This window comes from Podarcis pityusensis, assembly GCF_964106645.2.
Source record: "Podarcis pityusensis genome assembly, chromosome: 15".
In the NCBI taxonomy this organism is placed as follows: Eukaryota; Metazoa; Chordata; class Lepidosauria; order Squamata; family Lacertidae; genus Podarcis; species Podarcis pityusensis.
The window spans coordinates 38,147,769-38,175,480 of NC_138040.1; the positions used below are offsets into that span (position 1 = coordinate 38,147,769).

Below are 27,712 nucleotides of genomic sequence, written 5' to 3' on the forward strand. Positions count from 1 at the left end.
AAATGAGTGTTAGCGCACATGCTTTATGTGGAGAAGGTGCTAGGCTCATTTCCTGGCATCTCTAGCAAGGAAAGGCTGTCATCATGCAGGGGGGCATCCATAATTCACAAAGCTAAGCGGGGTCCAGTATGGTTTCAAACTGGACGGGGGACTCTATTGCAAAGGGATGGACTAGATGGCCCTCCCAACTCTTCGATCCTATGAACTGCAGTTAATTCCTTTTGGAAATTAAAGGGACAGAACTACCTAAACTGTATAGAAATTTATTCATGTGTGTGACTACAGTGGCAAGAATGTTACTTGCCCAAAAATGGAAAGAAGAAGAAGTCCCAGCAAAAGAAGAATGTTTACAAAAACTTATGGAATATGCATAAATGGCAAAATTTGCCAAAAAAATAAGAAATTAAGATAACAAGCTTTTTATAAAAGAATGGAAATGGTTTATTGAATATTTACAAATAAACTGTAAACAGATAAGAACATTGGCAGGATTACTGTAATAACCTGCAGTTTTATAAGAGTACAGTGGTACCTCCGGTTGCAGACGGGATCCATTCCAGAGGTCCGGTCAGATCCCAATGTTTCTGCAACCTGGGGGCTGCTTCTGCACATGTGCACGTGGCAAAACCCAGTCAAATACTTCTGGGTTTCCACTTTCACATCCTGAAGTTTACGTAACCAGAGGGATACGTAACCGGAGGTACTACTGTATATGTTTAAAGTAGATCAATAAATGAGCAAATTAAGTTAATTTGTATACAGTGGTACCTCTGGTTGTGAACGAGATCCATTCCGGAGCCCCGTTTGCAACATGAATGGAACCCAACCCGCGTCTGCACACGCATGGGTCACAAGTTGCCGCTTCTGTGCATGCGCATGACATCATTTTGCGCATCTGCATGCGCACAAGTGGCGAAACCCAGAAGTAACCCTTTCTGGTACTTCCGAGTCGCCGTGGGACACAACCTGAAAAGACGTAACCCGCAGCGTTCACAACATGAGGTATGACTGTATGCAGAAAATGTAAAAAATAAATTTAGGGAACTGCAGAAAGAGGGGGAAGGAAGTCAAGTTTTGAAATGTTAATAGGATTGTAAAAGTATTGAAATGTATAAAACGGAAAATTATATATATTAGATAGATGATAGCTAGATAAACTGCAGTTAATACACAGCAGGGTGGAGCTGGCACACTGCACATGCTCAGGAGCACTGCCAAACTCTATGATAATATATGATATTTATATATATATGAGATATATATCTCATTCAAGTCCAAGGTTTACGTCCCAGGAGCTCCCCGTGGAGCTCTGGCTGAAAACAGATGCCCCCCTTTCTCCCTCCCGCCTCCGCTCAGCACCCTGGCCAGCTCCTCCCCCCCCCCCCCCCCCGTTGCCTCCCCTCCTGCTACTTCCGCGTTCTCCCCGCCGGCTGGCGGGAGGGGCGGGTCCGGAGAAGGAGGGAGGGAGGGAGGGCCGGGCCCGGCGAGGAGCGCCTATATGAGCGCGTGCGCAGTGGCGCCGCAGCCCAGACGGCGACAAGATGGCGGCGCTGCGGGCCATTCGGGGGATGGTGAACGGAGCCGTGTCCGAGCTGAGCGGCGGAGGGGCGTCGCGGGAGCAGGCGGCCGCCGTCACCCGCGACTACCTCTCCCAGCCCCGCCTCAGTGAGTAGCGGCGCCGGGAGGCAGGCGGGGCGGGGAAAGGGGACCCCCCCCCCGCCTCACCTGCCCGCTTCCTCGGACTCCCTGCGGGGGATTATCCGGGGGGTGGGAGGAGAGAAATAATATTATTACTTAAGAAATTCGGTCCTGCAGCTTTCAGAGAACAGAACAATCGGAATCGCGGTTGTTATTGCTGCCTTGTTTTTCTGTGGATTGCTCAACAGTGTCCCGTCCTCCCTCCCTCCCCGGCCAATAAAACCCCCAACACCCCCCCAGTAATACAAATTTTATTCCTCCTCCCAAATCCTAGCAAGCAGGAAGAGCCGTCATGTTGTGTAGAAGGTGGTCTTTGACGGGAGCTGGGTTTATGTAGCCCCTCCTATGGTTGACGCCGGCTAGTGGCTGCAGCAGTGATGGGAAGGGATGACTAACAGCATTATCATTTATATTAATACAGTATGTTCCTTTTTACCGTTTTGCACCCTCAGTGGAGAGGACAAGGCGCTGCCCCGAGGGGTAACGAGTCTAAAAATAAATGCATATAAATAATCCTTCTCTTCTCCCTCCTGCACTGCCCTTCAGTGTTTTTTCTCTAGTGGTTGCTCCTTATTTTTTCCTCTTTGGGGTCCAAGGTCCAAGGCCTGTGGGCCCACCTCTAATGCATTCTTGTTCTCATTCTTCCCTTCTCTTCTTCTTTCCCTTCTTCCCCACCCTATTGGAAGCATTTCCCAATTTGTGAATGTTCCGTTCTCTGTCCACAGTGTGCCACATCTATTCTTCCTAGGTTTGCACTTTTCGTGGGGGGCAAGCAGTGGGCACAGCTGCTTTGCTGTCATCATGTCTCTTAAGAGTGATTTGTGCGACTTGTAAGTTGGGTGCTCTGCAGTCCTGCAGGCTGAGGTCCTATGCCCACTTACCTAGAAATAAGCCCCAATGAGCACAGTGGGATCTACTTCTAAGTAGACATGCTTAGGATTTAACTGCATGTCAGTGTAACTGCAGCATGTGCCATATTGGTTCTGCATTGGGGCACCGTAGAGTAGTGGTATCAAATAAATGCTTCCTGAGCTGGGAGACAAGAGGGATTGGATTGAAATTCATCTCCCACTGGGTTTTTTTAGGTGTGTGAATATAAGCCTCTGGACAACTGACAGCACAATCCTAGCCATGTCTACTCAGAAGTAAGTCCCATTGAGTTAAATGAGGCTTAAGTGTTCACTCAGGATGTTATCGTGGGTTGAGTTCAGTGGAGCTTACCCCCAGTCAATGTGTTCAGAACTGCAACCTGAATTAGGTAACCTTTATTTTTAAAATAAAAATAAAAATGGCAGGTGCTCTCCCTTCCAGCCAGTTAGTGCAGGAAACTCTTTTTATGAAAGGGCAAAATTTCACAATGCAGTCTCATTGCTTGGCTACTTCGTTGGCTGTGCTGATTGGTGCCTCTTGGTATACAAGAGAGACCACATAAAGGACAGATGCTGGACTCTGTTTATACTGTATTCTATTCCCATGAAGTTGCTAGAAGCCCCTCTCATTTAAGATAACAAAAATCCCCAAGCAAGGCCATTGTGGATTGTCTTTAAATGGGAAATGAAAGTAGGTGGTTGTGAAACATTCTGTAGGTTGACTAATCTGCTCAGCCTAAATCTCAAGGTCATGTGGTACACTGCAGAATCATGTGTAGCAGCAGATGGAGGCAAGATGGCTTTTGCATTATGGGATGTCTAGCTCTAACAATACAGTGGAAAATGCTTTGGGGATAAGTGTTATCTTTTTGCCATGTGTGAATAGCTCACGCAAAGCCTTTGTTATGCTGATTTATTGACACCTGAGTTAGTAGGGATAGAAGTGTTAAGTAGATATGCATCCCAGGAAGGCACTGCTTCCAGAAATAAGGACTAACTTAAGAGCTGCTGGTGTAGAAATTGAAATGTTAAATAGCTATGTTTTGTCACATGACAACTTTAAATTCTTGTGGCACTTTAAATCAAAATACTGCTGTTAATTATGTGAGGTTACCGGTCCTAGTATTGGATCTGAGTACCCAAGGAGGAAGCAGAGAACATGTACATCTCACTGATAAATGTTTGTTTAAATCAGTAGACTGTAACATATCAAAGGTCATCGGTCGTAGTAAAAAGCTATCTTGGGCCACAGCACATGACTGTCCTATGCAATTGTCTTAATAGTTAAAAGATCCTTGGAAAACTGCAGCAACTATAAGGCTGTTTTCCTATATAATCTTTCTATGTAAATATTATTAAGACATTTCTAAGCAGTGTTATATGTATGATAATGAGCTGAAAAAACTCCTTTTGATAACCCCAATAATGAAAGCTTTGATTTAGTCTCTAAATTACTGTCTTGGAAACTGCGCAATTTGAAAATGATTAAAACAAACTTTCTCATGAGGTACCCTTGACCAGTAAAGTGAGATGAGCGCCGCAACCCCAGAGTCGTCCGTGACTGGACCTAACGGTCAGGGGTCCCTTTCCCTTTCCCTTTACAAGATTGAGTTAGGATATGAAAAACCCACATTCAAATCTCCTCTAAAGGCCACAGGAAGTGCAGGTCTGTCTGGAGGTGCTCACTTAAGAAGAGCCATGCTGGATCAGACCAAAGGCATGTCTAGTTCTCACAGTGGCCAACCAGATGACAATGGGAACCTCACAAGCAGGACCTTAGTGCAACCACATTCTCCCTTCTTACGGTTCCCAGTACTTCCTCATAACCTCATGTTTGTGGCCCTAAAAATAAGGATGTGTGTGACTTGCCCCTCATCTTAGCTGTGAAGCTCTCTTGGGGGGTTGTCCAAACCACACTTCTCAGTCGTTGGAGGGAGGGTGAAATACATATGACTCCTTTGTCATAGTTAGATAACTTCCTGGTGAATTTTAAAACAGTAGTGACTTCCCTCTGTATAGAGGTGGCAGACCTAGTAAAATGGCTCACTTCAGAAGCTGATGGAATCTGAAGGATGCTTGAGACCACTCAGAAAAGCTGGCACATCTCTCAGTGCCCCAGTTGCTTTAGATGACACATAGATGACTGACATTACACACAATTGCTCCTAAGCACCTTCTTGGTTTAGCCAAGAGTTTGGGGCCATGAAGCCAGTAGGGAGACAGCTTGAATGCAAGTAGGGGCATCTGTAAATGTAGCCAAATACAGGGATTGTGAAGAAATAACTCATTTCTGCCATCATTGTTCTCTCATTCTGCCAGTGAGGGAAGGGCAGTAGCTCAGTTGTAAAGCATTTGATTTGCATGCAGAAATTCCCAGGTTCAAGTCCTGGCATCTCCAGGTAGGGCCAAGAGAGGCCCCAGTTTGAAACATTGGAGAACTGCAGCCTGTCAGTGTAGATAATACTGAGCTAGGTGGGTTGAAGATCTGATGCAGCTTAAGGCAGCTTTCTATAACAGCAGAAGACCCATATCTCAGTGCTATAGCATCTGCCTTGTGTGCAACCTGGAACATCTTGATGTAGGGATGGGAGAGAATCCTGTCTGAAATCCTGGAGAGCTGCTACTAGTCAGTGTCAACAATAATGAACTGTATGGCCTAATGGTCTGACTCAGTATAGCAATTCCCTTTGTTTCTGTGCCATTGGGAAGGCATCTTTCTTGTTGCTTGGAGCCTCCTTCTGACCTACCAAAAGACATAAATACTAATATCCGATAATCAACAACAGCAACAAAACTATCTGATGCCTGCTGTGATAGTTGCTACTTTATTTGAGTTTAAATTACTCATTTTCATCACAATTTGTTATCATATTTCAGTCTGTGGACATATCCAGAGCACCATCTAGTCCTGTTTTATTGGATGGATTTAACTTGTTACAGCATGAGGATATGACAGGGTGCTTGGAGAGCTGTAGCCTAAGTCATGGGTGTTTGATCCTTGGGTCCTTTTTGGCTCAAAGCATTGAGCAGCAGATTGACCAGCATGGTCCAAGGAGTTAATGAATGTGAGTGTGCCCTTGACTATGGCTTTCTTGGATGTGTGTTTGTGATTGCAGTGCACCTTCAGGCAGAGACTAATTATTTGATTCATTTCAGCCTTGTTTTGGTATAAAAACTCTCTTAGTTGTCCTGATGGACGACTTATGCTGAGGGGAGGACAGAAGCAACATAGGCTGATCTGGTATAGGGCAGCTTTTTATCTGGCCACAGTGTCTACTATTATCTGCTTCGGCTGGCAAGGACATTTGAGGGTCTTGTATAGAAGCCTTTCCCATTCTCTTTTCCCAAGACTTTCTTAACTGGGGTTACCAGGTGTTGGACCTTAAATCTTCCTGTGCTCTGCTACTGAGTTCTGGCCCTTCCCCAAAATAAAACAAGGTGGATAATCGTCCCAATGGTAGACATGCAAAAATCTTGGTTATTCTCTCAAAAAATCAGTAGTCTTTTATATTCAAAGCAGGACATGTAAGTTCATATGCTGATCTGGTTACTGTAAATCAGGGGATGTGTGACGGTTGCGAAACTCATGGAAAGGGGAAATCCAACCTTGCAGCAGCAGAGATTTGCTGCATGGACTCTGCAGACTTGTACAAGTTGCAGGAACGAACAGCCTCTGTTGTGCCAGTGGTACATGTGGTCACTCTGGTAATATCTACAGTAGCAAAAAGGGACCAGCCTTCCCCTGTACACTTTTGAATTGCTCCTGATGGAATAATTTGTCTCCATGAAGATGCTATAAACCAGTCTCTAGTTACTGAAAAACAACAACGCTTTCATTTCGCCTCCAGCTTTCCATTCTAGCTTATTGCCATTATTGCTAGTTGCCTTTTTCCTTGTTGGGGGTCTACCTTTTCCTTGCCATACTGTATTGTTATTCTCTAGTGCAGAAATAAGATTGAGGAAGCTATCTAGGGACAAGTAAGTGAAGCTTGCTGGAAGCCCACTTGATTATATTGAGGTTTCATTGTTCTCCGCATCTACATGAGGGCTGGTGTCTCTGTGTTGGGAGCCCCCCCATTTGTGTCCTCCCAGCAGCTGTGTTGTTCAGTTGGATGTTTTACACCTTGGTTCAGTGCCACCAGCTTCATCACACAGGCATCCTGAAGGCATTAAAAAGTATTCTGCCAGAGAGAAAAGGAAATAGACAAGTAGGAGGATGTCAGCTGTGGGGAGTGGGATCTGAAGCAGGCACTGTGAAGTAAGGGGGCTGGGGGGTGTAGAAAGTACTTTGCCTCTCCTTAGATGGTTTCCCAGTGCTAGGAAGACCTAGAAAAGTCATCAGGATATAGTCCTGCCTATGGTGATGAAGGCTCTTCAGCTGATGTGGCAGGAGTCTCTTAATCTGCTAATAATGCTTCTTTCTGCAAATACATGGGTGGGGGGTTTTGGTTGGGAGGGTGAGATTGGGGGGCCCATTGGTTAGGGCTGGGCCGCCTTAGGCAATCTTTCTCTTTTTCTGTCTTAGAATATAGGCTTTGAGCCAGCTGTCCAAGCTGTTTGTGTGATGGTAACTAACTTGCAGATAGTGATACTGTAAAACAAGGAAATTGGATTGTTTGGAGAAATGACAGGAAGTAAGCTCTTTGCTCAGGGAAGGGGGTTGAGTGCTGACGAGGCTGTCACGAGTTAAGAGTTCCCCAGACTCATGGCTGTGTTAGCTGAGCAGAGAAGCAAGCAGTGCTTTAATCCAACTTGAAGCATTTAACTGGGGGCAGTAGGAGCTCAAAGCTGCAGTTCTTATCTGCTTAGCTTTGTATTTTTCTCTACATATAGCTGAGCAAAGATAAATAAAGGTGAACAACACATTTTTAGGTGATAGTTACATTTTAGTCTGAGCTGAAAAGTAACCTGAAAAGCATGCACAAAATAAGGCAAATTAAAACAAATCAGATTCCAAAAAATGGTCCAGATGTTCTCTCTTGAGACACTTCTGAAATACACTCGGTTTGTAAGACTCCCAGCAGATTATTTTTCAGTATTGGGACAGGTACTTGGAAAAATTTCTTAGTGTATCTTTGACTAAATGGAGCACATGGGGATGATTCTCTTGTTTGATCTTCTGTTGTTATAAGGCATAGGAGCTTATCTCGAGTATCTTCAAAGTAATCTTTTTTTGAGTTACAGGAAAGTTTTTATTGTATATCAATAGACTTTGTTACCACTTACTAACAGTGTAAATATCTCAGTGTTGACATAACAGCTACCATATACTGACATACTTGCAATGAACAAAACCGTACTGCTGTTTCACCACCACCCAGGTTATGCCCTGCTAATTCATACTGTAGCCCACACAAAGAAAAGAACATTTCCTAAGGCATAATTTTAATGGTAACTTTAATCAGAATCGAAGTATTGAAACATTGCTTCTAAAGTTTTAAAACTGAACATATATAAAACATGTTTGAAACCTTGAACAAAAAACATAGCATATTTTATGTGTGTGTAAAAATGTTCAACACTTTTAGAAGTGAAGTGATGTTTTAATATTTCCATTTCAGTGAAGATTACCATTAAAATAAGCAGTGGAAGGGAGAGGGGTTTGGATTCCTCAACACTTTCTCTTCCTGGATGACACTTTGTGCATCTGGTGGACTCTTGGCCACAACCAATAAATCCTGGTTTCTAAGGGGCTGCAAGATATTCCCTCGTGTTTGCTATAAGCCAACTAGCACCATAACACACCCGCCCTTCTGGGTACTGTTGGGAAAACTCAAAACTCAAACCTGGTCGAGAGTCTTGCCACTTGCATATGTACTCATTGTGTCAAATGCTTCAGTCTCATTGAATTCAAGGAAGCTTATACCTTAGTGGTTTGTAACCATGAAGCAGAATGCTGTGTATATTTCTGAAAGACTTATTTCCAAGTCCTACTATATTTAATGGATCTAACTCCCAGGTACATGGGATTTCAGTTCTAGACGTATTAGTTGATTATCCTGTTCTAGAAATAATCTGACTTGCTCATCCCTTCCCTGTGTGATTAATGATTACTCCGCTGCCGTGTGAGCCTGATAAAGCCTTCTGTCTCACTAAAACACTTCTATTTGCAGATCATGTGAGACTGAAGCATTTGACACACTTGGGGAGAAGTATGCTGTTTGGAAGGGCAGTGATGAAAAATAAATATTGTTCACAGTCAGGTCCTTTCCACCACCCATATCTCATATCTGTACAGTCTTAAGCATTAAAAATATACTGTACTTGGGGAGGTTAATACTTTTAGCAAAACCCCTCAGAAAAAAAATACATTTATGGAAATTACAACAAAACTAAAAATTACAGCGCAGTTACAACAGACTAAAAACAGCAGTGATAAAATGCAGTTAAAAAGGCAGCATCTAAAATGGCTATCAGAAGAGATGGGTATTAGCAGCATACCAAGAAGTGAGCAGCAGTGTGTCCAGGTAAACGTCCTTAGCCAAAATATCAGTGTTCCAAAATATTAATGCTATGACATAGAAGGTCGTGTGTGTGTGTGTGTGTGTGTGTGAGAGAGAGAGAGAGATATTGCACATCTTAGTTAACAGAACACACACACACAGTGTGCATTTTAGTAACAGAGTACTGTGAGATTTTCGGGGTGAGGCTTCCCCACTTCAGATTAGGCTTGAGAGATACTACATCACTTCTGTTAAGCCCCCAGACATCCAAGGCACTCTGATTTGGCTTGGGTTTGTACAATGCCTTTGTACACCCATAGCGCACACAACCTCCAAGTGAATAATAAAATTAAAGGTTGAGAAGGCACTCCAATCTTAACTCCTGACAGCCGCAAAAATATATTTCCTTGCAATATGTCTCTTGCTTTAACCCCCCCCCCCTTTCTAAATTAGGGAGCTGAGGTGAGGAAAACGTTGGGTGATGGAATCAGGACTGGGTTTTAGTGTGGCAGGACTGTAAATAAAGTTCTGATACTGAAAACAAATAGGCCATGCATGTATATGCGGGAGGCACCTTGTTCCTTAATTCTATATTTACCACCATCTCCTCCACCGCCCCTGTTTTGCACCCAGCTCCAATTGGTGTTCATCTAGTAAAAAAAACAAAATGGATCTCAAAAACTCCCAAGTCTTTTATGCACATTTAAACCAGGGGTGGGCAGAAACAGAGTGCAGAACTTAGAATTGGCTTTGGTTGCCATAACATCTGCTTCTGCAACTCCTTGGCATCTTCCCCTCTGTTCTTATGTCTCTAGCCTTATTACAGAGCTGCTCTGTCCCCAACTTCAGCTTCTGCTAGCAAAAGTCCACCCATCTCACTGGTAGAGTGTAAGCTTGGCATGCAGGAACTCTGTTTAGTCCCTCACACATCTAATTAAAGGGTTTAGGCTAGCAGGGGTGGGAAATATCCCTTGGAGAACTTCTCCAACTTGCATCATCAGTAAGATGGTGCTGGCGTATGCGGACAAATGGCCTGAAGCAGTTTCATAACCCATGTCTGAAGCGAACATAACCCATGTCTGCGCGTGCGTGGGTCACGTTTCAGTGCTTCTGTGCATGACGAAACCCGGAAGTAACGTGCTCCGTTACTTCCGGGTCGCCGCGGAGCACAACCCGAATTTGGCTAACCTGAAGCGTATTCATCCCAAGGTATGACTGTACTCCCATGTACGTCTGCGTTAGCTAGGCTTTAAACCCTCTTCTCCCAATGGCTTGGAAAGACATGGAAGAGAGTGCAGCATCCACCTGTTTGGTTGGGGGAAATGGCGCTAGAGTTGACTAAACAACAAGTGGACTAAAAAAAGTGGACAGGAAGCTCTCTTTTGCCAGAAGTATGGGGCCAGGTCAAGGATAGAGTGAGTTTGCTTAGGAATCTTGCTTCTGTTGCTGCCTGCCCCCTCTTTCAATTTCAACTAATATTGGTTGAAATGCAACTTCGTTACACATTTTCCTAATTAAGAGTAGAATGTGTTGAGTTGAACACAACAAGCAGGTTATTGCCAGTGTTCGGAACCATAATAGTTAACTAACTGGAGTGGCAGGAGTTCCTGAAAACGTGTGTTGGTTGATTCAGCACTCTGCAGAGCTGCTTAACCCTGCAGTAAGACTCTTACACAGCTCCATGCTGTCAGTCAGTTTTCTTTCCAAGCACTTGAGATGGTGCAGATACCTCAAGGCAGCATAGATAGGATTGTGTTTCCTAGCCATTGGCTGAAGGAAATTCAAGCTTGAAGAGTTCAACTAATGGATGACTCCGAGGGCACTTGGCATTGCTGTCTTAACATTCTGTGTGCCAGAGATCCTGCCCCCAATATTATTATGGATCTCGGCTCTTGTGTCAGTATGAGATGTCTTCTTTGGCATCACAGCACAGTGTAAAACAAACAAGGCCTGCTGTAAGCTTCTCTGCAAGCATTGTGCTGTTCACTTAAAAGGCCTTTTCCCCAAAGGAAGATATTTGTGCAAGTTCCAGCAGAATAGCATAACATTCATAGCTTTGTACCTTAAATTGTCTTGATGCCCACTTGCTTAGCTGAAGGTTTGGTGCCTTCCTACACTGTGGGCTACTGCAGTGTGTTTCAGGATCTTACCCACTGTATAGCTCTCCCCAAACTGAACACTAAACAGGGTGTGTAATGAAAAGGATAATTAATAAGGTCTCATTATAACCAGAGCAGGATAAATTGTGTGTGTCTGGAAATGTGATTCAGGCATCTGGGACTTGAAATTATTCTCTAGTCTTGCCAACAACCCCATCTCCTGAATTTAAAAAGAATTAGTTAACAGCTTCAGCAGTTGGCTAGCTAGTAATGGATACAGTACAGTGGTACCTTGGTTTAAGAACAGCTTAGTTTATGAACAACTTGGATTAAGAACGCTGCAAACCTGGAAGTAGGTGTTTTGGTTTGTGAACTTTGCCTTGGATGCAGAACATGTTCCGCTTCCTGTTGAGTGTGTGCCATTTGTAAATTGAGTCCCCCACTGCTATGGGAAAGCACACCTTGGTTTAAGAACGCTTTGGTTTAAAAACGGACTTCTGGAACGAATTAAGTTTGTAAACCAAGGTACCACTGTAATGGGTGAATGGTGTAGCAGCACACGGAAGTGGTAAAATGAGGGGGCCCTTTGGCCTTCTTAGCCATGTTGCAACACTTAGTACTCCTGGACAAGTGACATTCCTTTAAACACAACACATTCCCCAGGTGGTTGCAATTTGTCTCCCAAAGGCAGCCTCTCAAGCATAGCGTAAAGGATCACGCTAGCATGTTGAGCAGAGAATGTCTTGATAGTCTTGCTGCCTTTATCATTGCAAAACCATGCACAATGACTTCTGTCAGAATGTGTCGAATCAGAAATTTACTAAGTTGTCTTAAAAAATACCTTTCTCTGGTTGTTTTCAGCATATAAGACAGTATCTGGAGTCAATGGACCACTAGTAATCTTGGATCAAGTGAAGGTAACATTGTCTTTTTGTGAGTGTTTCCGTAAAAAGGCCTTGTTGTGACTGGCATTCTGCAGATTCTCCTGGCAACCTAAAATGGGAATGATCCTTCCTTCAAGGTTTGCATAAGGGCAGTTGAGTCTTCCCGCTGCAGAGAGTATTTTCGTAATAAAGTATCGAGGCAACAAATGGTTTCTCTCAACGATGCTCGTTGAATTTCCCATTTTGATAATACCATTGCAGTGAGTGGTTGTGGCTTAAGCAAACTCAAAATGTAATGTGGATTTTTAAAAATTACTTTGGAATCAAAATATTGCAACATTCTTGCATCCAAGCAAAACCCTTGAAATTCTCAACAATAATTTTGGGTTGTGTCCTGTTTCATTGCATGATAGGAATTAATGGCTAAAATCCATGTTTAAAAGTCTTTGTTGAAGTAAAATTTGCCCCACTTGGCTCTTCCCAGCCAGTTATCCAACTGGTGCAGAGACCCTGTGGGAGCACAGCAGGAGCTATCAGCGCTGCTATGTCAGCTTCTACACCTGTCCTCCTATTCACACACATGTACACCTTGAGCAGCATTATATGGATCTTCTGTTCTCACTGGAGTTGTGGAGGCATATAAAAACCTATACCCTTTTCAGGGTAAAATTAAGTAAGTGTGCCTTGTGCGTCATGGAAGAGAAAGAAGGTTAGGCAGTACTGCTTGTTAGGCTTCGAATAATGCTGTTACAACTGGGGTTGTGCAAACAAGCCACCTCTATGACTGACAAAGCAGTAGCAAAAGCCTGACCGTGTTCCGGTCTGAATACAGTGGTGCCTCGCAAGACGAAATTAATCCGTTCCGCGAGTCTCTTCGTCTTGCGGTTTTTTCGTCTTGCGAAGCACGGCTATTAGCGGCTTAGCGGCTATTAACGGCTTAGCGGCTTTAAGAAAAAGAAAACAAACTCGCAAGACGTTTCGTCTTGCGAAGCAAGCCCATAGGGAAATTCGTCTTGTGGAACGACTCAAAAAACGGAAAACTCTTTCGTCTAGCGAGTTTTTCGTCTTGCGAGGCATTTGTCTTGCGGGGCACCACTGTAAATGTGTCTGATTAAGTTGTGAAAAGCAACATTAACATGCGCCTGTCTCCAGTTTCTGAATTTAGCCAGGAGGCTGGCATCCGTGCTTTCTCACTGTTGATGATTTGAGTCTTTAATGTAGATCAGTTCTTTTCCTGATGGAAGCCTTCTGACCCACCTAACTTGTCACTTAGTTCCCTAGGTATGCAGAGATTGTGCACTTGACACTACCGGATGGAACAAAGAGAAGCGGGCAGGTGCTGGAAGTCAGTGGATCCAAAGCAGTAGTTCAGGTAAATGGTGGGGCGACCTGCTTGATGGAATTGATGTTATTTCCTGTGTATCTGTTCTTGGAGAGAATGGCTGATCTTGGAAGAGTTGCCCTGTTGCAAGGGTTGCAAGTTGCACATAATATTTTATTTGGAAGCCAGTGGCCAGAAGGCTTTTTAATTCCCAGGTAAGTTACTGCAAAAAATCCCATTTGTTTTATGTGTTGCTTTAGTATTCATGCTTTTAAAATGCTTTTCAAACTCTAGCGCCAGATGACCATACTTTTGCTTTTGCACTTTCTTTGTATTAAAAATAAATAAATGGCTGTTTGTCACCTCTTTTTAAGACTTTAAGAATTAATAGAACTTGGTTGCTTAAGGAACAAAGAAGCAAGTTATGAGACAACCGATTATAACATCATTTGTTTAATGATACAGTGTGTTGTCTGTGCATTGTTTCATCAAAAGGTCTATTTTACCTACCTACTCATTCACTTGCAGAACTTGTCTATGCAAATTGAAGCAGTGAGATTAAGCCCAAAATATGAAATACTAAAATATTTGCCTCTCTTTTTTAGGTTTTTGAAGGAACTTCAGGTATTGATGCTAAGAGAACCTCATGTGAATTTACTGGGGATATCCTTCGAACCCCAGTATCTGAAGATATGCTTGGTAAGTACAAGATCCTTTTTCTTGGATTGATCACTAGTCCTTGGCCAGCTTCCAAATACAATGATAGCTATACTGTTAATATAGTTGGTCTCCTGGTAACAGGGACAAATGTTCTCTTGTTCTTTACTCTGCAGGGCGAGTGTTTAACGGATCAGGAAAGCCCATAGACAGAGGCCCTATGGTCTTGGCTGAAGATTACCTTGATATCATGGGTATGTTTACCATAACATTGCTAACATAAGGTTTGTCCTTTAATTTCTCAGAGAGATGTACTTTCAGCTTAGTGTTTGAAAGGTGCTAGTCAGCATAAATACAAAACAGTTTAGTGATTACCCATTGTACAGACAGGAGTTTAAGTAACTGCTTGCTTCTCAGATGATGGTTTTGTTTGCAGAAAACCAGAATGAGTTTCCCAAAGCTCTCCTTGTTTAGGATCAGCATTGGCAGTAGAGGGCTCCAGACACAGACTCATTCATAGCACATGTTGCCCTCAGGTCATGCTGAACCCTTAATATTACACACCATGTTAGATTAAATGTCAGAAATAGCAAAGTTGTTTAAAGAAAACCTTATTGTAAATAGAACATTGAGAAAGTTTCCTTCCAGTGTGCAAGTCTCAGAACTTAGGAGTGGAACACTGGATTTAATATTCGTTACTGAAACTTGAATCTAACTTCTTGGAAAATGCAGGTTGAAAATGATGTTTTTCCCCCTGTCAAAATGAAATAGGTCAACCAATTAATCCTCAGTGTCGAATCTACCCAGAAGAGATGATTCAGACTGGCATTTCTGCTATAGATGGCATGAACAGCATTGCCAGAGGACAGAAAATTCCTATTTTCTCTGCTGCTGGGTTGCCCCATAATGAGGTAGGTGTTTTAGCAGGACTTAATGCTCAGGTTTTTTGTTGTTGTTGTTGTTGTTACTGAATTTATATACTGTACCGCCCTATACCTGCAGGTCTCATATACCCGCAGGTCTCATATACCTGCAGGGCGGTTCATAGAATAAAGTCAGAAAATAAAACCACAAAATACAGAATCAAAATGAAAACAACAACCCAATGACACCCCCCCCCCAAAAAAAAACCACCACACATTCTAAAATGGCATAGTGGTCTACTGCAGCTTTTGGTTTGTTTGTTTTTATACGGCTTAGAGTTTTTTATATTATAGGTGGCACAGAAATGGACAGGAAGAGGGTGATCAGGAAGAGTGGGGATATTGAAACCAGTCCCTTGTCATGGCCAGATCACTTCCTGCTGATATTAAGCTTTCAGCACTTTTTCTCCTCTGCAGAGGCGGGGGACCTATTAAGATAGTCTGCCCTTGGAGGCTGATGTAGCCAAAGGATTTCCAGATAGCTGATATGATTGGCGCTCCTGTCAAAGCCCTGGCTGGCCTCTGGAACACCCAGATTCACACAGTGCAAAGAGTGCTAATAGTCTGCAGGGGGTGGGGGGTTCCAGATATACCCTGTGCTGCAGAATAATCTTAATGTGTGTGCTCTGTGTAATATTTGAATTGGACTAATATAAACAAATACCTTCGGGTGCCACTTAATGATGTACTCAGATGCTATACCACAATCCTTGCTCCTTCTCCCTGGTTCTCATGCTCCTGGTAGTTTTTATTGCCCTTGGGATGAAACATTGGCAGATGTGGCCTACTGTGCATGCTTGAATGGGCCATGCCTCTTAGATTCTAAGTCTGAGGCTCTTGAGGTCTTATTGGCTAAATAAGGGGATATAAACGCTTCTGAAATATAAATTACCTTGTTCACTGGGGGAGATCCCTCTCTGAAACCCTGGAAAGCTGCTACTAGTAAGTGCAGACCGTACTAAGATAGATGGACCAAATGGACTCTATTCAATGCAGCTTGCTTATATACCTTGGGCATACCTGAAACAGAAAAATATATTTACGTTATTTACAGGCTGCCCTATAATGCTTGGCAGCTTACAGAATGAAAAAAAATGAAATGGAAAAAAAATACACCTGTACAACAAAAATACAGTAAAACAAAACTTAGGTATTAAAACACCGAATAAGCTTTTTTAAAAAAATGGGTTGGATTTAGTAACGTTTTGATAGTTTTTTTTAACCTCCCATGATATTTGCATCTCTTATGAACACATTTTCCTGCTTGGCAGGCGTCTTCACATACTACCCTACGTGTTCGAGTACATCCTGTACACTAACCATTGTGTTTAGCAGTCTGTCAAAGACGAGTAAGCATGCTTTTGGTGGTATCCAATCAAGTGCTAAGGAACCTGTTCTGTTAGCACAGAGGATTTGTGCATGTGCAGTGGTTGCTCTCTGTGCACCCCTAAATCTATTCAGGGGGTTCCAGCCCCTCCAGAAAAGATGGGGGTGCAAGGCGCATGTGTGGCAAGGGGAGTAAATCCATGTGTAAATCCTTGCGCTAATGCAACAAGTGCTTTGGATACTGCCCTGTGTTTTGTTCTTATAGTTCATATATGATAAAGCAGACTCTCAAGTCCCCTTCTCTTGTCCCTTGGAAATCTTCCTAGAAATTAAAGCCTTGTACATTGAAAACATGGGTGACTCTGGAATATTCTTTTTCAGATAGCAGCTCAGATCTGTCGCCAGGCAGGCTTGGTGAAGAAATCCAAAGATGTGATGGACTACAGTGAAGATAATTTTGCCATTGTATTTGCTGCTATGGGAGTAAGTAGCTAAATGCATACAAATAGTATTCCAGTTCATTATCTGTCACCATCTTTGCCGCCCAAGTTGGAGGTACTTTTATGTAAACAATTCTGCATGAGCTGTTAATGTGCAATGGAATTGGCATCTATGAAACAAAGTACACAGTATCTGATCATCTCAAAAACCTCTAATTTTGGTCCCCAGACCAGCTGCAACAGGATTCCTTGTTCACATGTATAGAAGAACTTAGCCAGGGTACACTTTAAGAGTTGAGACCTTAGTTTCGATGGGAAAGCTGGCATCCCATTGAGAAATGATCTCTTAAAGGGATTGCCATACTATTTCCTCTGCAAAGTAGTGCTTTCACTTCTATGCTTTGGTCATGGACCAAATAATTGTTCTTAGGGATTTGCAGCAGGTGTTTTAAATTATAACAGCCTGAGGACTTGTGCTTTCCCTTTAAAACTTCCAGTTTTAAATGTGAGCTGCAGCTCCTCCAGTTCTCGCTTTCCTTGGCTCGTTTGTCTGCTCCCTCTTTCATCACTATTGAGCAGGGAAGGTGAGCAAAAGGGCAAGGGAAGGGAAAAATGGGGTAGGGTGGAGAAGTACAAAGTGTAGCATTGGCTCCCTTAGTTGGACTCCAGCACCTATCGGCCCCAGTTAGCATGGCCAGTCGTCATAGGATGGTGAGAGTAGTAGTAGTAGTAGTAGTAATAATAATTAATAATAAATTTTATTTATACTCCGCCCTCCCCAGCCATAACCGGGCTCAGGGCAGCTAACACCAGGTATAAAAACAATTGATTAAAATACAACTTAAAAACAAGATTAAAATACAACATTAAAATGCAGCCTCATTTCAGTAGAAACTCAAATAAAAAACTTTTGGGGGATGAAAACATCAAATCTTCACCAAGGCCAACTATCCAGGCTGGTCTTACATGGGCCAGAAAAAAGCCAGGGAAGTCCCCAAATGGAAATTCCATCACAGAAGGAGAAAGGAAAGGGGGGGGGGGATGAGTCCAGCAACATCGAGAGGACTATCTCTGCTTTTAAAGAACATTGTATTTCTCCAGATGGCCACCCAGGACTTTGAAAGCAAAAATAATCACAACTGTTGGTGTTAAATTGGCTGTGTTAACTTTGTTTTATCAATCAAAGCATGAAGGAGGAGCCACTCTCCACTGCTTGACAACACATTGGCTTTATGTCACTTTGACAGATTGAAGAGGCAAATATGAGAATATACAGCATGTGCATCCTTAGTTAAGGATAAGCAACAGTCAGAACGGGAAACCCATCCATTTTTATGCTGTCAACATTTTAGAAACTTTCATAAATTGGGTCTAAATAATACTTGGCTTTGCAACTGACCTAGTGTTGATGCTTTGCTGTAGGTGAACATGGAAACAGCTCGATTCTTCAAATCTGACTTTGAAGAAAATGGCTCCATGGACAATGTGTGTCTGTTCCTGAACTTGGCCAATGATCCAACGTAAGTGGGGGAAAAAAGTGACTTTATATACAGCTGGAGGAAATGTAGGGAATTGAGAATTGGAGAAACTTGTCTGCTTCTTCCAAAGACTATATTGAAAGGCTATTGTGCAAAGTTGGATAGAAGTTTGGCAAAATGGTAAACATCTAGGAAAACAAATTTCTCTGTCACAATGAGCTTCGCTTCTCAAAAAACATCCAAGTCTCTCATAGACATCTAGGACAGAATGGAAGATGGCTGTAACATGGCACTCAAAACACCTAATCCATTTATATTTTCCTTTTAAAAACTTTTATTTATGCAATTTTAACAGCTTTTATACAGTATCCACCGCTTATCTCTTTTCCTAAGACTTCCCAGTCCATCTCTCTATGGCATCCTAGAGGGATCTTGATCTGCTGCATATCCTGATAATTTCACCCATTATCATTTCAAGTCTTCCTCTTTTGATGTTACCTGCTGCTCAAACGTTAACTCCTACTTGTGGGTTAAATTGTATATTATACGTTCTAAGAAAATTTCCAAAACGCCTCCACTCTTATTCCTTTAGTTTCACGGTCATGGCTACTAATTCTGTGTATTCTATCAATTTGTTCTGCCAAATTTCCTTTGTGGGTATCTCTTCTTCTTTCCTTTTTTTTTTCATATATACTATTCTAGCTGTAGCGGTTGCATACAGAAAAATATTGAGTGCCTTTTTTGGAATGTTGTCACCTGTTCCATCTATATTTTCAATTGAAATTGAGTCCTGGAAAGAGACCTGTAACAGGGAGCTGACAGTCGACAACCAAATCTGCTACTCCTACATATTAAAAAAAATGTGGAAAACAGGTTGCATTCTTCTTTGCTACCTTTTCCTGCCCACCTGGTGTGCGTATCCTGAGAATGGGGGAAGATTCGGGTTTGCTTCACATTTCGGAGCAAATCTAGCTATTTCACCTCCACAGTCCCGTGTGTGGATCAGAACATAGATTTGTGGATTAAGCCACATAATCAATGAATCTTTCTCTATAGGGGTGTGTACTGTACTTGCAAAGTGGTCTGAGGGCTGTTTTTTATTTCACTAACATGCTACTTGGGACAGTTAACGTTTCCTTCATGGCCACACAGTAAAAAAACAAAACAAAAAACCCACTATTTTGAAATACTCCCACAAAGCAGCTGTACATCATAATGAGTCATCCTTCAAGAAGAAGATGGCTGCCTCCATAAATGCCTATGGAAAAGATGCAAAGTTGATTCCTGGAAGCATTTCGAAACTGCTTTTTTTAACCTTATGGCCAGCAGGAGGCATCAGCTGCTTTAGGAAACTTTAAAAAGTTAAAGCAAGAAAAAGTCAGCCCTTGGACCACCTCGTAAGTACTTTATTTAAACAGATGGATTTTAAGACAAGAAAAAACCCCATAAATGGAATGATGAGATGGAGCAGGCTTTGTAAAGGTATGAAACGAGTATGGGGGGGGGGGGGGGAATAGGCCAGGGTTGGATCGATCAACGTATCTCAATTCAGCATAACGTTTGACTTGAGTGTACACATTAAAATGCAACACATGTAGGCTAAGATTGCCTTGTTGATTTCTGGATTGTTTTCATTCTGACCTACTAATTTTATGTGTGTGTGCCTTATACACACAAGGACACCTGGTGGTGTCTGACATTAGGAAGTTAGAGGGATGGGGTGGGACTTTATTTGCTTCCTGTCAAATGGAGAGCCATCACTCAAGAGTATTGCCCAATCAGGCCTTCAGTCACAGCCAGCTGCTTCCAGCTACCCAGCTATGAAAGCACATCTGATCAGATTTGGAAAGCTCTGATTCATTGCTTGTAGCTTGTACTTTCAGTATCAATCTCTTGATACTTGGGGAAAATGAACCTCAGGCACAGGAGCCAAATGCATTCCTCCAAGCCTGTCTGTCTGGTACGTCAGTCTCTTTCCAACCATGAACCCCCTTAAATGTTTTTGCTAGACTGGAATATGCCCTTTAACGTGGACAATTGCTTCTTGCTTCATAGAGGATGGCGAGGGGTATAATAATGTGTGTGGTAACTAGCTCTACTGTACAAAGGCAAAAATTATATTTGTTGCCCCATCCACTTATACCTCTGGTCCCACCCAACTCTGGCAAGTGGCCCCCAGAAGGTTGCTGCAAAGGGAATGCAGCCCTAGGGTTGAGAAAGGGTCCCCAACACTGTACTACAGGTGGTAGAAAATGTTGCTAACTCTTTAACCACTAAACAACTCCTTATGCATATTGACTGTTGCACTAGACCTTTCTCCTTCTGAACTGCTTTTTCTCAGAAGTAGGCATTAGGCTTGTGCCGAGTATCACTTCCCATTCTGCATCCACATTAATTGGACTCCCATTGCTCTTTTTCAGCATTGAGCGCATAATCACGCCTCGTCTTGCTCTAACCACAGCGGAGTTCTTGGCTTATCAGTGTGAAAAGCATGTATTGGTTATTCTGACGGATATGAGCTCCTATGCAGAGGCGCTGAGAGAGGTACTTTATTTACTGTATTCAGCAGACCAGTCCTTGCCTTGCATGCAAGTACTTTGTCAAAAGGCTGAAATTCATTAATTAGGGAAGCTTGAATCGCACCTTTGATGCCATGGAAGCTCATGAATTGCTCCAGAATAAGTTAACCAAACCTGGAGAAGGAGGATACTGAGTTACTGAGCTTCTGATTACTTGTGAGGTGCTTGCAGAACCTGCTGTTTATGATTCTTATTGAATAATGATTACTTTTGAATGTTCCAATATGCATGTGTTTTGTGTCCTTTACTAGGACGTTAATGCAGAGATGCTTTGAAAATTCAAAATAGCCTTTGATAACCTTATCAAATACTACCCCAAACACATCTTCATTGTTCCTGACAGTCTATAATATTGAGGGGGATTAGGCAGGAGTTGACACTGGCCCATGTACTTGCACACCTGGGTTTCTGAGTTTAAAATGGAATAAATTATATTTCATCAAGGGGCACTTCCTCATGTTTTCTGTGCATTACTTCTTATGAGACATTTTCCACTCTGCGATGCCTCAATTGAACACACCCTTTAGACTCATCACTGCAGACTGTGCTTGTTGCTGCTGCAAGCTATTATACAGTGCTTTGCATTGTACCCAATGTACATTATGCTTCACCCCATAACCCAAGGGTACAGAACCTGTGACCATTTGTTGTTGGACTACAACTCTTTTCAGCCCCAGCCAGCATGGTCCATGGTCAGGGATGATATGGAGGGCAACACCCCGGTCATAAAAAAGTGGATCTCTGCCTCTAGGCCCTAATAGACTCAAGTTTGACAGAGAGGATGGAGAGATAAGGGTTAAGCTGTCAGTGGTCCTCAGATCAGCAGAGCAGAAGCCCATTTCAAAAAGAAGGAGTTTTGATGCTGCCAGATCTTGAGCTTCCTCCCCCCCTCCATTTGATTTTGCAGCTTTTCCTAGTAAGCCCACACTTTGCTAACATTTTGCTTTTGTTCTAATTCCTCAAAGGTCTCAGCAGCCAGGGAAGAAGTACCAGGCCGGCGTGGCTTTCCTGGTTACATGTACACTGATCTGGCCACAATCTATGAACGAGCTGGGCGAGTGGAAGGCAGGAATGGGTCCATTACTCAAATTCCTATTCTCACCATGCCCAATGATGGTGAGTCCTTGTCTTACATTGCTCCTTCCATATTGTTTCCACCTAGGCAGGGGTCCACAGATACCAGGAGAAGCTCTGCTTTTCCTTAGCACCCGTTCTATCGCCACTCACTTGGCAGATGCACAAGGCTTCTGTCATTGCTAGATGGCTGGAGGAAAACCTGAAGAGTCTTCTGACTTGCAAGAATTGCGGGAGAAGGAAAGAAACTTCTCCCAGTTTTCCTCCAAATCACAAAGTTCTTAGACTTCCCCGCCAGCAAATGTGGAGCGAGAAGCAAGCCCTCTGCAAAAATATTTGGAGAGAGACAGAAACATCAGGCATTTCTTGGCATCTTCTTGATTGATGGAGTTTTTAAAAACAGCAATGAGAAGGTTGTGAAAGTTCAGTGTATTATCCCCATTGCATCCCTGGTTTGCACTCTACACCATGCCAAACTTTGGCTTGAGGGGGCCATGCAGATATGTGGACTCCTGCACAGGAGCTTGCAGCCACATTGCTCCTCCATGGTCCTTTTTGCTGCCATGGTGAGCTAAGCTAAGGTCTGACTTGGCATGTTTTCCTGACCTTGGCTTCGCTCAGTGCGAAAGCAAAAATGACCATGGAGGAACAAAGCGACTACAAGCATCACTACACGATCCTGCAAATCTCTGTAGTCCCATTAAGCCAAGGTTTGGCTTAGCATTTTGTGTAAACCAAGCCAGTGACACATATTGAGACCAGGTTTGCATATCCCCATAAGGCAGGCATAGCCAAACTTGGCCCTCCAGCTGTTTTGGGACTACAGTTCCCATCATCCCTGACCACTGGTCCTGTAAGCTAGGGATGATGGGAGTTGTAGTCCCAAAACAGCTGGAGGGCCAAGTTTGGCCATGCCTGCCATAGGGCAAGAAGAGAGAGTTTTTCTTCCTCCAGTAGCTAATGGTTTCTTTTCCCTCAGCTTTCATTATCCAGATTAGAGTCTTGAGTATTTTCCTCCTCTGCTTCCTTGTGTTTGTACGTCTACAGACAAAATCCATACTTGCTAAATTTTCCCCAAATACCACAAAAATCCTATTGTCAAAGACTTTAGATGATTCTGTTACCCATGCTGCTGAGATAAAATCAGTCTTCCTGCTTGGTTAAGTCTTGATCATTACAGCATCATGATACATCACCTGCAGCGGCCAAAAGAAATCTGAAAGCACAAGATGCTTAGAAAAGCTGGTGTGAATTTTAATCCTTTTTAGTATTTTAACTTCTTGTATTTTTTAGTTTATGGTATCTTTTCCTGATTTTATAGTCTAAAACACTTTGAGGATTTATTTATTTTTTTACGATCATATAATTTACATACCATACGATTGTGGTATGTAAATTATATGAAATAAGCAAATAAATAAATTTAACTTGTTTTTCAGATATTACCCACCCCATCCCTGACTTGACGGGATACATTACTGAAGGCCAGATCTACGTAGACAGGCAGCTGCACAACAGACAGGTCAGTATGCTATCTTCAGGATGTCTTCGGGATGAAGTGTCGTGCCCTTCTACTCCTCTGTACTTCTTGAGACAAGCAGTTTTAACAGCAATTGTCATACAATGCTGTCTGCCTCTTATTATCAGGGTGCCCCTGAGACTTGATTACAAGAGCTAAAATTGTGGTTGTCTTAAAGGCACAGGCATTATGGTAAGGTGTTTCAGCTAGGTTGTTTAGTAATTAATATTGTGTTGTTAGCACTGCCAGTAATGTCTTTTTGGTGCCCAACATCATTGAAAGATTTCCAATGTTTATTTTATTTTAAGTATTTATAAACAGCTTAATAAAAATTGTCTAAGCAATGAACCTGGTAAGTAAGGTAACACAGTCATAAAACAATTGGCCAGCTGATATTTAAAGGCTAAATTTCTTCTGAAGGAAGTGTTACTTCAAACCTGTATTCCTTGATGAAGCCGGGGAGGAAGGATTTCTTTTTAATAATACAGTGGAACATTGGTTTTCGAGCATCTTGGAAGCCGAACATTTCGGAAGTCGAACAGCTTCCGAGGCATGTTTTTTCAATTTTCCCCATTGAAATTGCTGACAGTCCTTTGCGCCTCAGTTGTTGGACGTTTCGGAAGTTGAAACGGTCTTCCAGAACGGATTACGTTCGACAACCGAGGTTCCACTGTATTACAAGCCAGGTAAGTGCCAGGGAGGTATCAAGCAGGGAAATGTCTGCTTTCTGTTGCTATGCTATTATTTTTGAATCAAAGCATTTAACATCATGTCACAACAACCTGTCCCAAGCTCCTGCAGCTCTTAATTTTCACGTCTCTCCTTCCAGATTTACCCACCTATCAATGTACTTCCCTCTTTGTCTCGATTGATGAAATCTGCTATTGGAGAGGGGATGACCAGGAAGGATCACGCTGAGGTTTCAAACCAACTGGTAGGTGTGACTGTTACCCTTTTAAGTACAGTGGACGCTCGGGTTGCGAATGTGATCCGTGCAGGAAGCATGTTCGCAACCCGCAGCGTTCACAACCCGCAGCGCTGCATGTGCGCATGCGTGGGTTGCGATTCGGTGCTTCTGCGCATGTGCAAAGCCCGATTTAGCGCTTCTGTGCATGTGCGACTGCCAAAACCCAGAAGTAACCCGTTCCAGTACTTCTGGGTTTCAGAGCATCCGTAACCCCAAAAAACGCTACCTGAAGCGTCTGTAACCCAAGGTATGACTGTACATGTCTTGGAAGGTGGGGGGTGACATAGTGGACAAGCTATTATGAAACTTCAAGTTGTTTCTTTTAGGATTTCTAATTTTAAAGAGGTGGGGGCACGAACGTGGCCCTTCAGATGTTGCTGGGCTCCATCTGCCAGCCCAGCCAGCATGACCAATGACCAGGCATGATAGGAGCTGCAGTCCAAGATCAGCTGCTGGACCACAAGTTAAATCTGTTAGTGCTTGGGCAATCATATCCTGGCTACCTGTCCCTGACCACACTCTCCTTTCCCCCTAGTATGCGTGCTATGCCATTGGGAAGGATGTCCAAGCCATGAAGGCTGTTGTAGGGGAGGAAGCGCTTACTTCCGATGATCTTCTCTATCTTGAATTCCTGCAGAAATTTGAGAGGAACTTCATTGCTCAGGGTAGGTATACCATTCATCAGATGCTCAGTGTTGCATAACGGTTTCTTCACCTCTCAGAAGCATGTTCCAGTCCCTTCTTAGAGGGCAACTAGATTTTCCTTGTGCCATCAGTGGGGGAGAAAAGGAAAGAAAGAACCTGCGAGGTTCCCAGAGTCGAAAGCCCCAGAGTTTAGGTGCAACCTGTTGGTTTTCTGGCATTCTTATTAAGCTCTTTGAGCGGAGAACCCTCAGCCTTTCTCCCTTCCTCTGATGCTTCCATCTGAGCTGTTTATATGATAGCTATAGGAATGCGGAAGCAGGCCTTCTCCAGGTTTCCTTGCTCCATTATAGCTACATCCCTCTTTTGTTTAGTTCCAGTGTGCGCTGGAGAACCCAGCCACACCTTTGCCCTGTGCATCGCCCTCAGAGGGAAAAGCTACCTTACTGTCATAAAAACTGGACTTAACCTCCTGGGGTCCTTTGCCTACATGAGAATTTAAGAAGAGTCCTGTTGGATCAGGCCAAAGGCCCATCTAGTCCAACATCCTGTTCTCATTGTGGCCAAACAGATGTCTATAGGAAACCTCCAAGCAGGACTCGAGCAGAACAGCATTCTCCCCACTTGCAATCCCCAGCATATTAAAAGGCATACTGCTTCTTGACAGTGGAAGTAGATTAATAATAATAATAATAATAATAATAATAATAATAATATTTTTACCCCGCCTATCTGACAGGGTTGCCCCAGCCACTCTGGGCGGCTTCCAACATACATAAAAACACAATACAACATTACACATTAAAAAGCTTCATGGCCTTATCCGCCATGAATCCTCTTTTAAAGCTATCCCAGTTGGTGGCCATCATTACCTCTCACGAGTGTGAACTCCGAAGTTTAACTATGTGCCACCTGAAAAAGTACTTCATTTTGCCTGTCCTGAATCTTCCCACATTCAGTGCCATTGGAGCGTTCCAAGTTCTAGTACTGTGAGGGAGAGGGTCCATACCAGTGTCTCACCCTGCCAGTGGTTATTCTTTCAGGGGCCTACGAAAATCGCACTGTTTACGAGACGTTGGACATCGGCTGGCAGCTGCTACGTATCTTCCCCAAGGAGATGCTGAAGAGAATCCCTCAGAGCACCTTGGCAGAGTTTTATCCCCGAGATTCCACAGCAAAGCACTAGCTGCACCTTCACCTTCCATGAAACGCTGGGTTTTCTTCCCTTGTGTTGGTGTTTACTTGTCATCCCTGTAATTAAACCAAGAATAAGTGACATATTTGTGCCAGTGTTCCTGATGTGTTAAGCTGATAACAGAGTTTAAAATGCACCCCTTCTCTCAAGCACTAGGATCTTGAATTGTTTACATTTATAGAGGGGGAAATGTTCTTTCGCAACTCTTATTTGGTTTACTGGAATAATTTTTTTTAATTTAGGCAGTCTTGGAGGAAGAAAGTCCTTGAGGCTGGAGTTTTCTACCCATTGCACTGTGAGAAAAGTAATAAAGTCACATGGGAGGTGTAGTTGAATAAAAGTTAAAGAAGTCCTCTTCTCCTTAGCCCAGACTGCCTTTGCCCAGTCAAAAGTTCCACCACCCTTTGTCCTGTTGTGTAGAAGAGGCACAGGGGGCATGAGAGAGGCACACACAACAGAGCAGAGTGGTGGCTGGTGGCAGGTCAAACCCACAAATCACCTCTAGCTTCAATTATGGCTGAGAAAATTACGCAGCAATGACATTGCAATGTTTGCACACCCTGGTGCTTGCCCAGTAACAGGTACAAGAGTCCTACCTCTTCCAAGAACTTGGCACGAGGTCCACTTGCTTGTTCCGCCAGTCTAACCTGCCTGTTTCACTGTCTCCACCGCCACTTTGTGTAGAGGTGGACATAATACGAAACTGAATAGGGATCCTGCCTCTACCTACCCAACCCTGAACTGCAGAATCATTGTGACTGGAGAACCCAGCTGGTAAAGTGGCTGAGCCCATAGCAAATGGAAATTTATCCTGAGCAGTGTCAGCCTTCATAATGCCATTGAGAAGATATCCCAGCACTTTCAGACTGCGCATCACAGAATATAACCTCATCCCTTGAAAGCGATGGACCCTCCGATTTAACTTGTCTCATCAAACATTACCCAATAAGGTAGGAAAGGGTGATGGCAAATCAAATGTGCGAAGGGAGGATATTTTAAATTCTGTTATTAAGCAGTCCTTTGGATGACACTGGGTTCTGAACCGACCTTGGGTTTGTTTTTAAACCGCCTTCCGATCGTGAAGTTGGCTAGCCATCGTACATTGGGGGGAAAACAGCTTGATGGCGGCCAAATGCTTATATGGAATGGATTTCGATGCCCGGAGGCAAACAGGATCTTTGTGTCTTCTCCTTGATTTTGCTTTCCAGGCTATTCTACACTCCAGCTTCAGCGACCCAGATCGCAAACTGTTGGCAACGTCCTAGATCACGGCTGGGAGTTGGTCAGAAGGGTTTCTTGCGGCTCAGGCCGCGTAGACTGTGGTGGTTCCAGCGTCTTCCCCACCCACCATGCAGCCCTCCCAACGCGCTTTCCTATGCAGATCTTGTGCTGTTTTTTGGTCTGTGTGCTCTGTAACCTGGGTGCAGTAGCCTTTTCTTTACTCTAGCGCATTCCATCAAAGTTGTGTCAATTCTATTTTTCTCTGGACAGAGGAGGGGAAATCGTGGGGATGGGGAGATAGCATGAAATATTTTAATGTAGAAAACTGTGATATCTGAATAAGTTAAACATGAACAATAAATGTAAACAAAATGAGA

General features: G+C 43.2%; 1 protein-coding gene across 1 annotated transcript; it reads left to right on the forward strand.

The window, feature by feature from the left end:
* The first annotated feature begins 1,506 nt into the window (after positions 1-1,506).
* Positions 1,507-27,712, forward strand: ATP6V1B2 (ATPase H+ transporting V1 subunit B2). Its single transcript, XM_080982476.1, has 14 exons — positions 1,507-1,665; positions 11,971-12,026; positions 13,267-13,365; positions 13,920-14,013; positions 14,148-14,225; positions 14,743-14,882; positions 16,602-16,703; positions 18,083-18,180; positions 20,559-20,682; positions 21,683-21,833; positions 23,231-23,313; positions 24,140-24,244; positions 24,813-24,942; positions 25,963-27,712. Exons 1-14 carry the CDS (start codon positions 1,542-1,544, stop codon positions 26,103-26,105), a joined length of 1,527 nt encoding a protein of 508 aa, XP_080838602.1. The 5' UTR covers positions 1,507-1,541; the 3' UTR covers positions 26,106-27,712.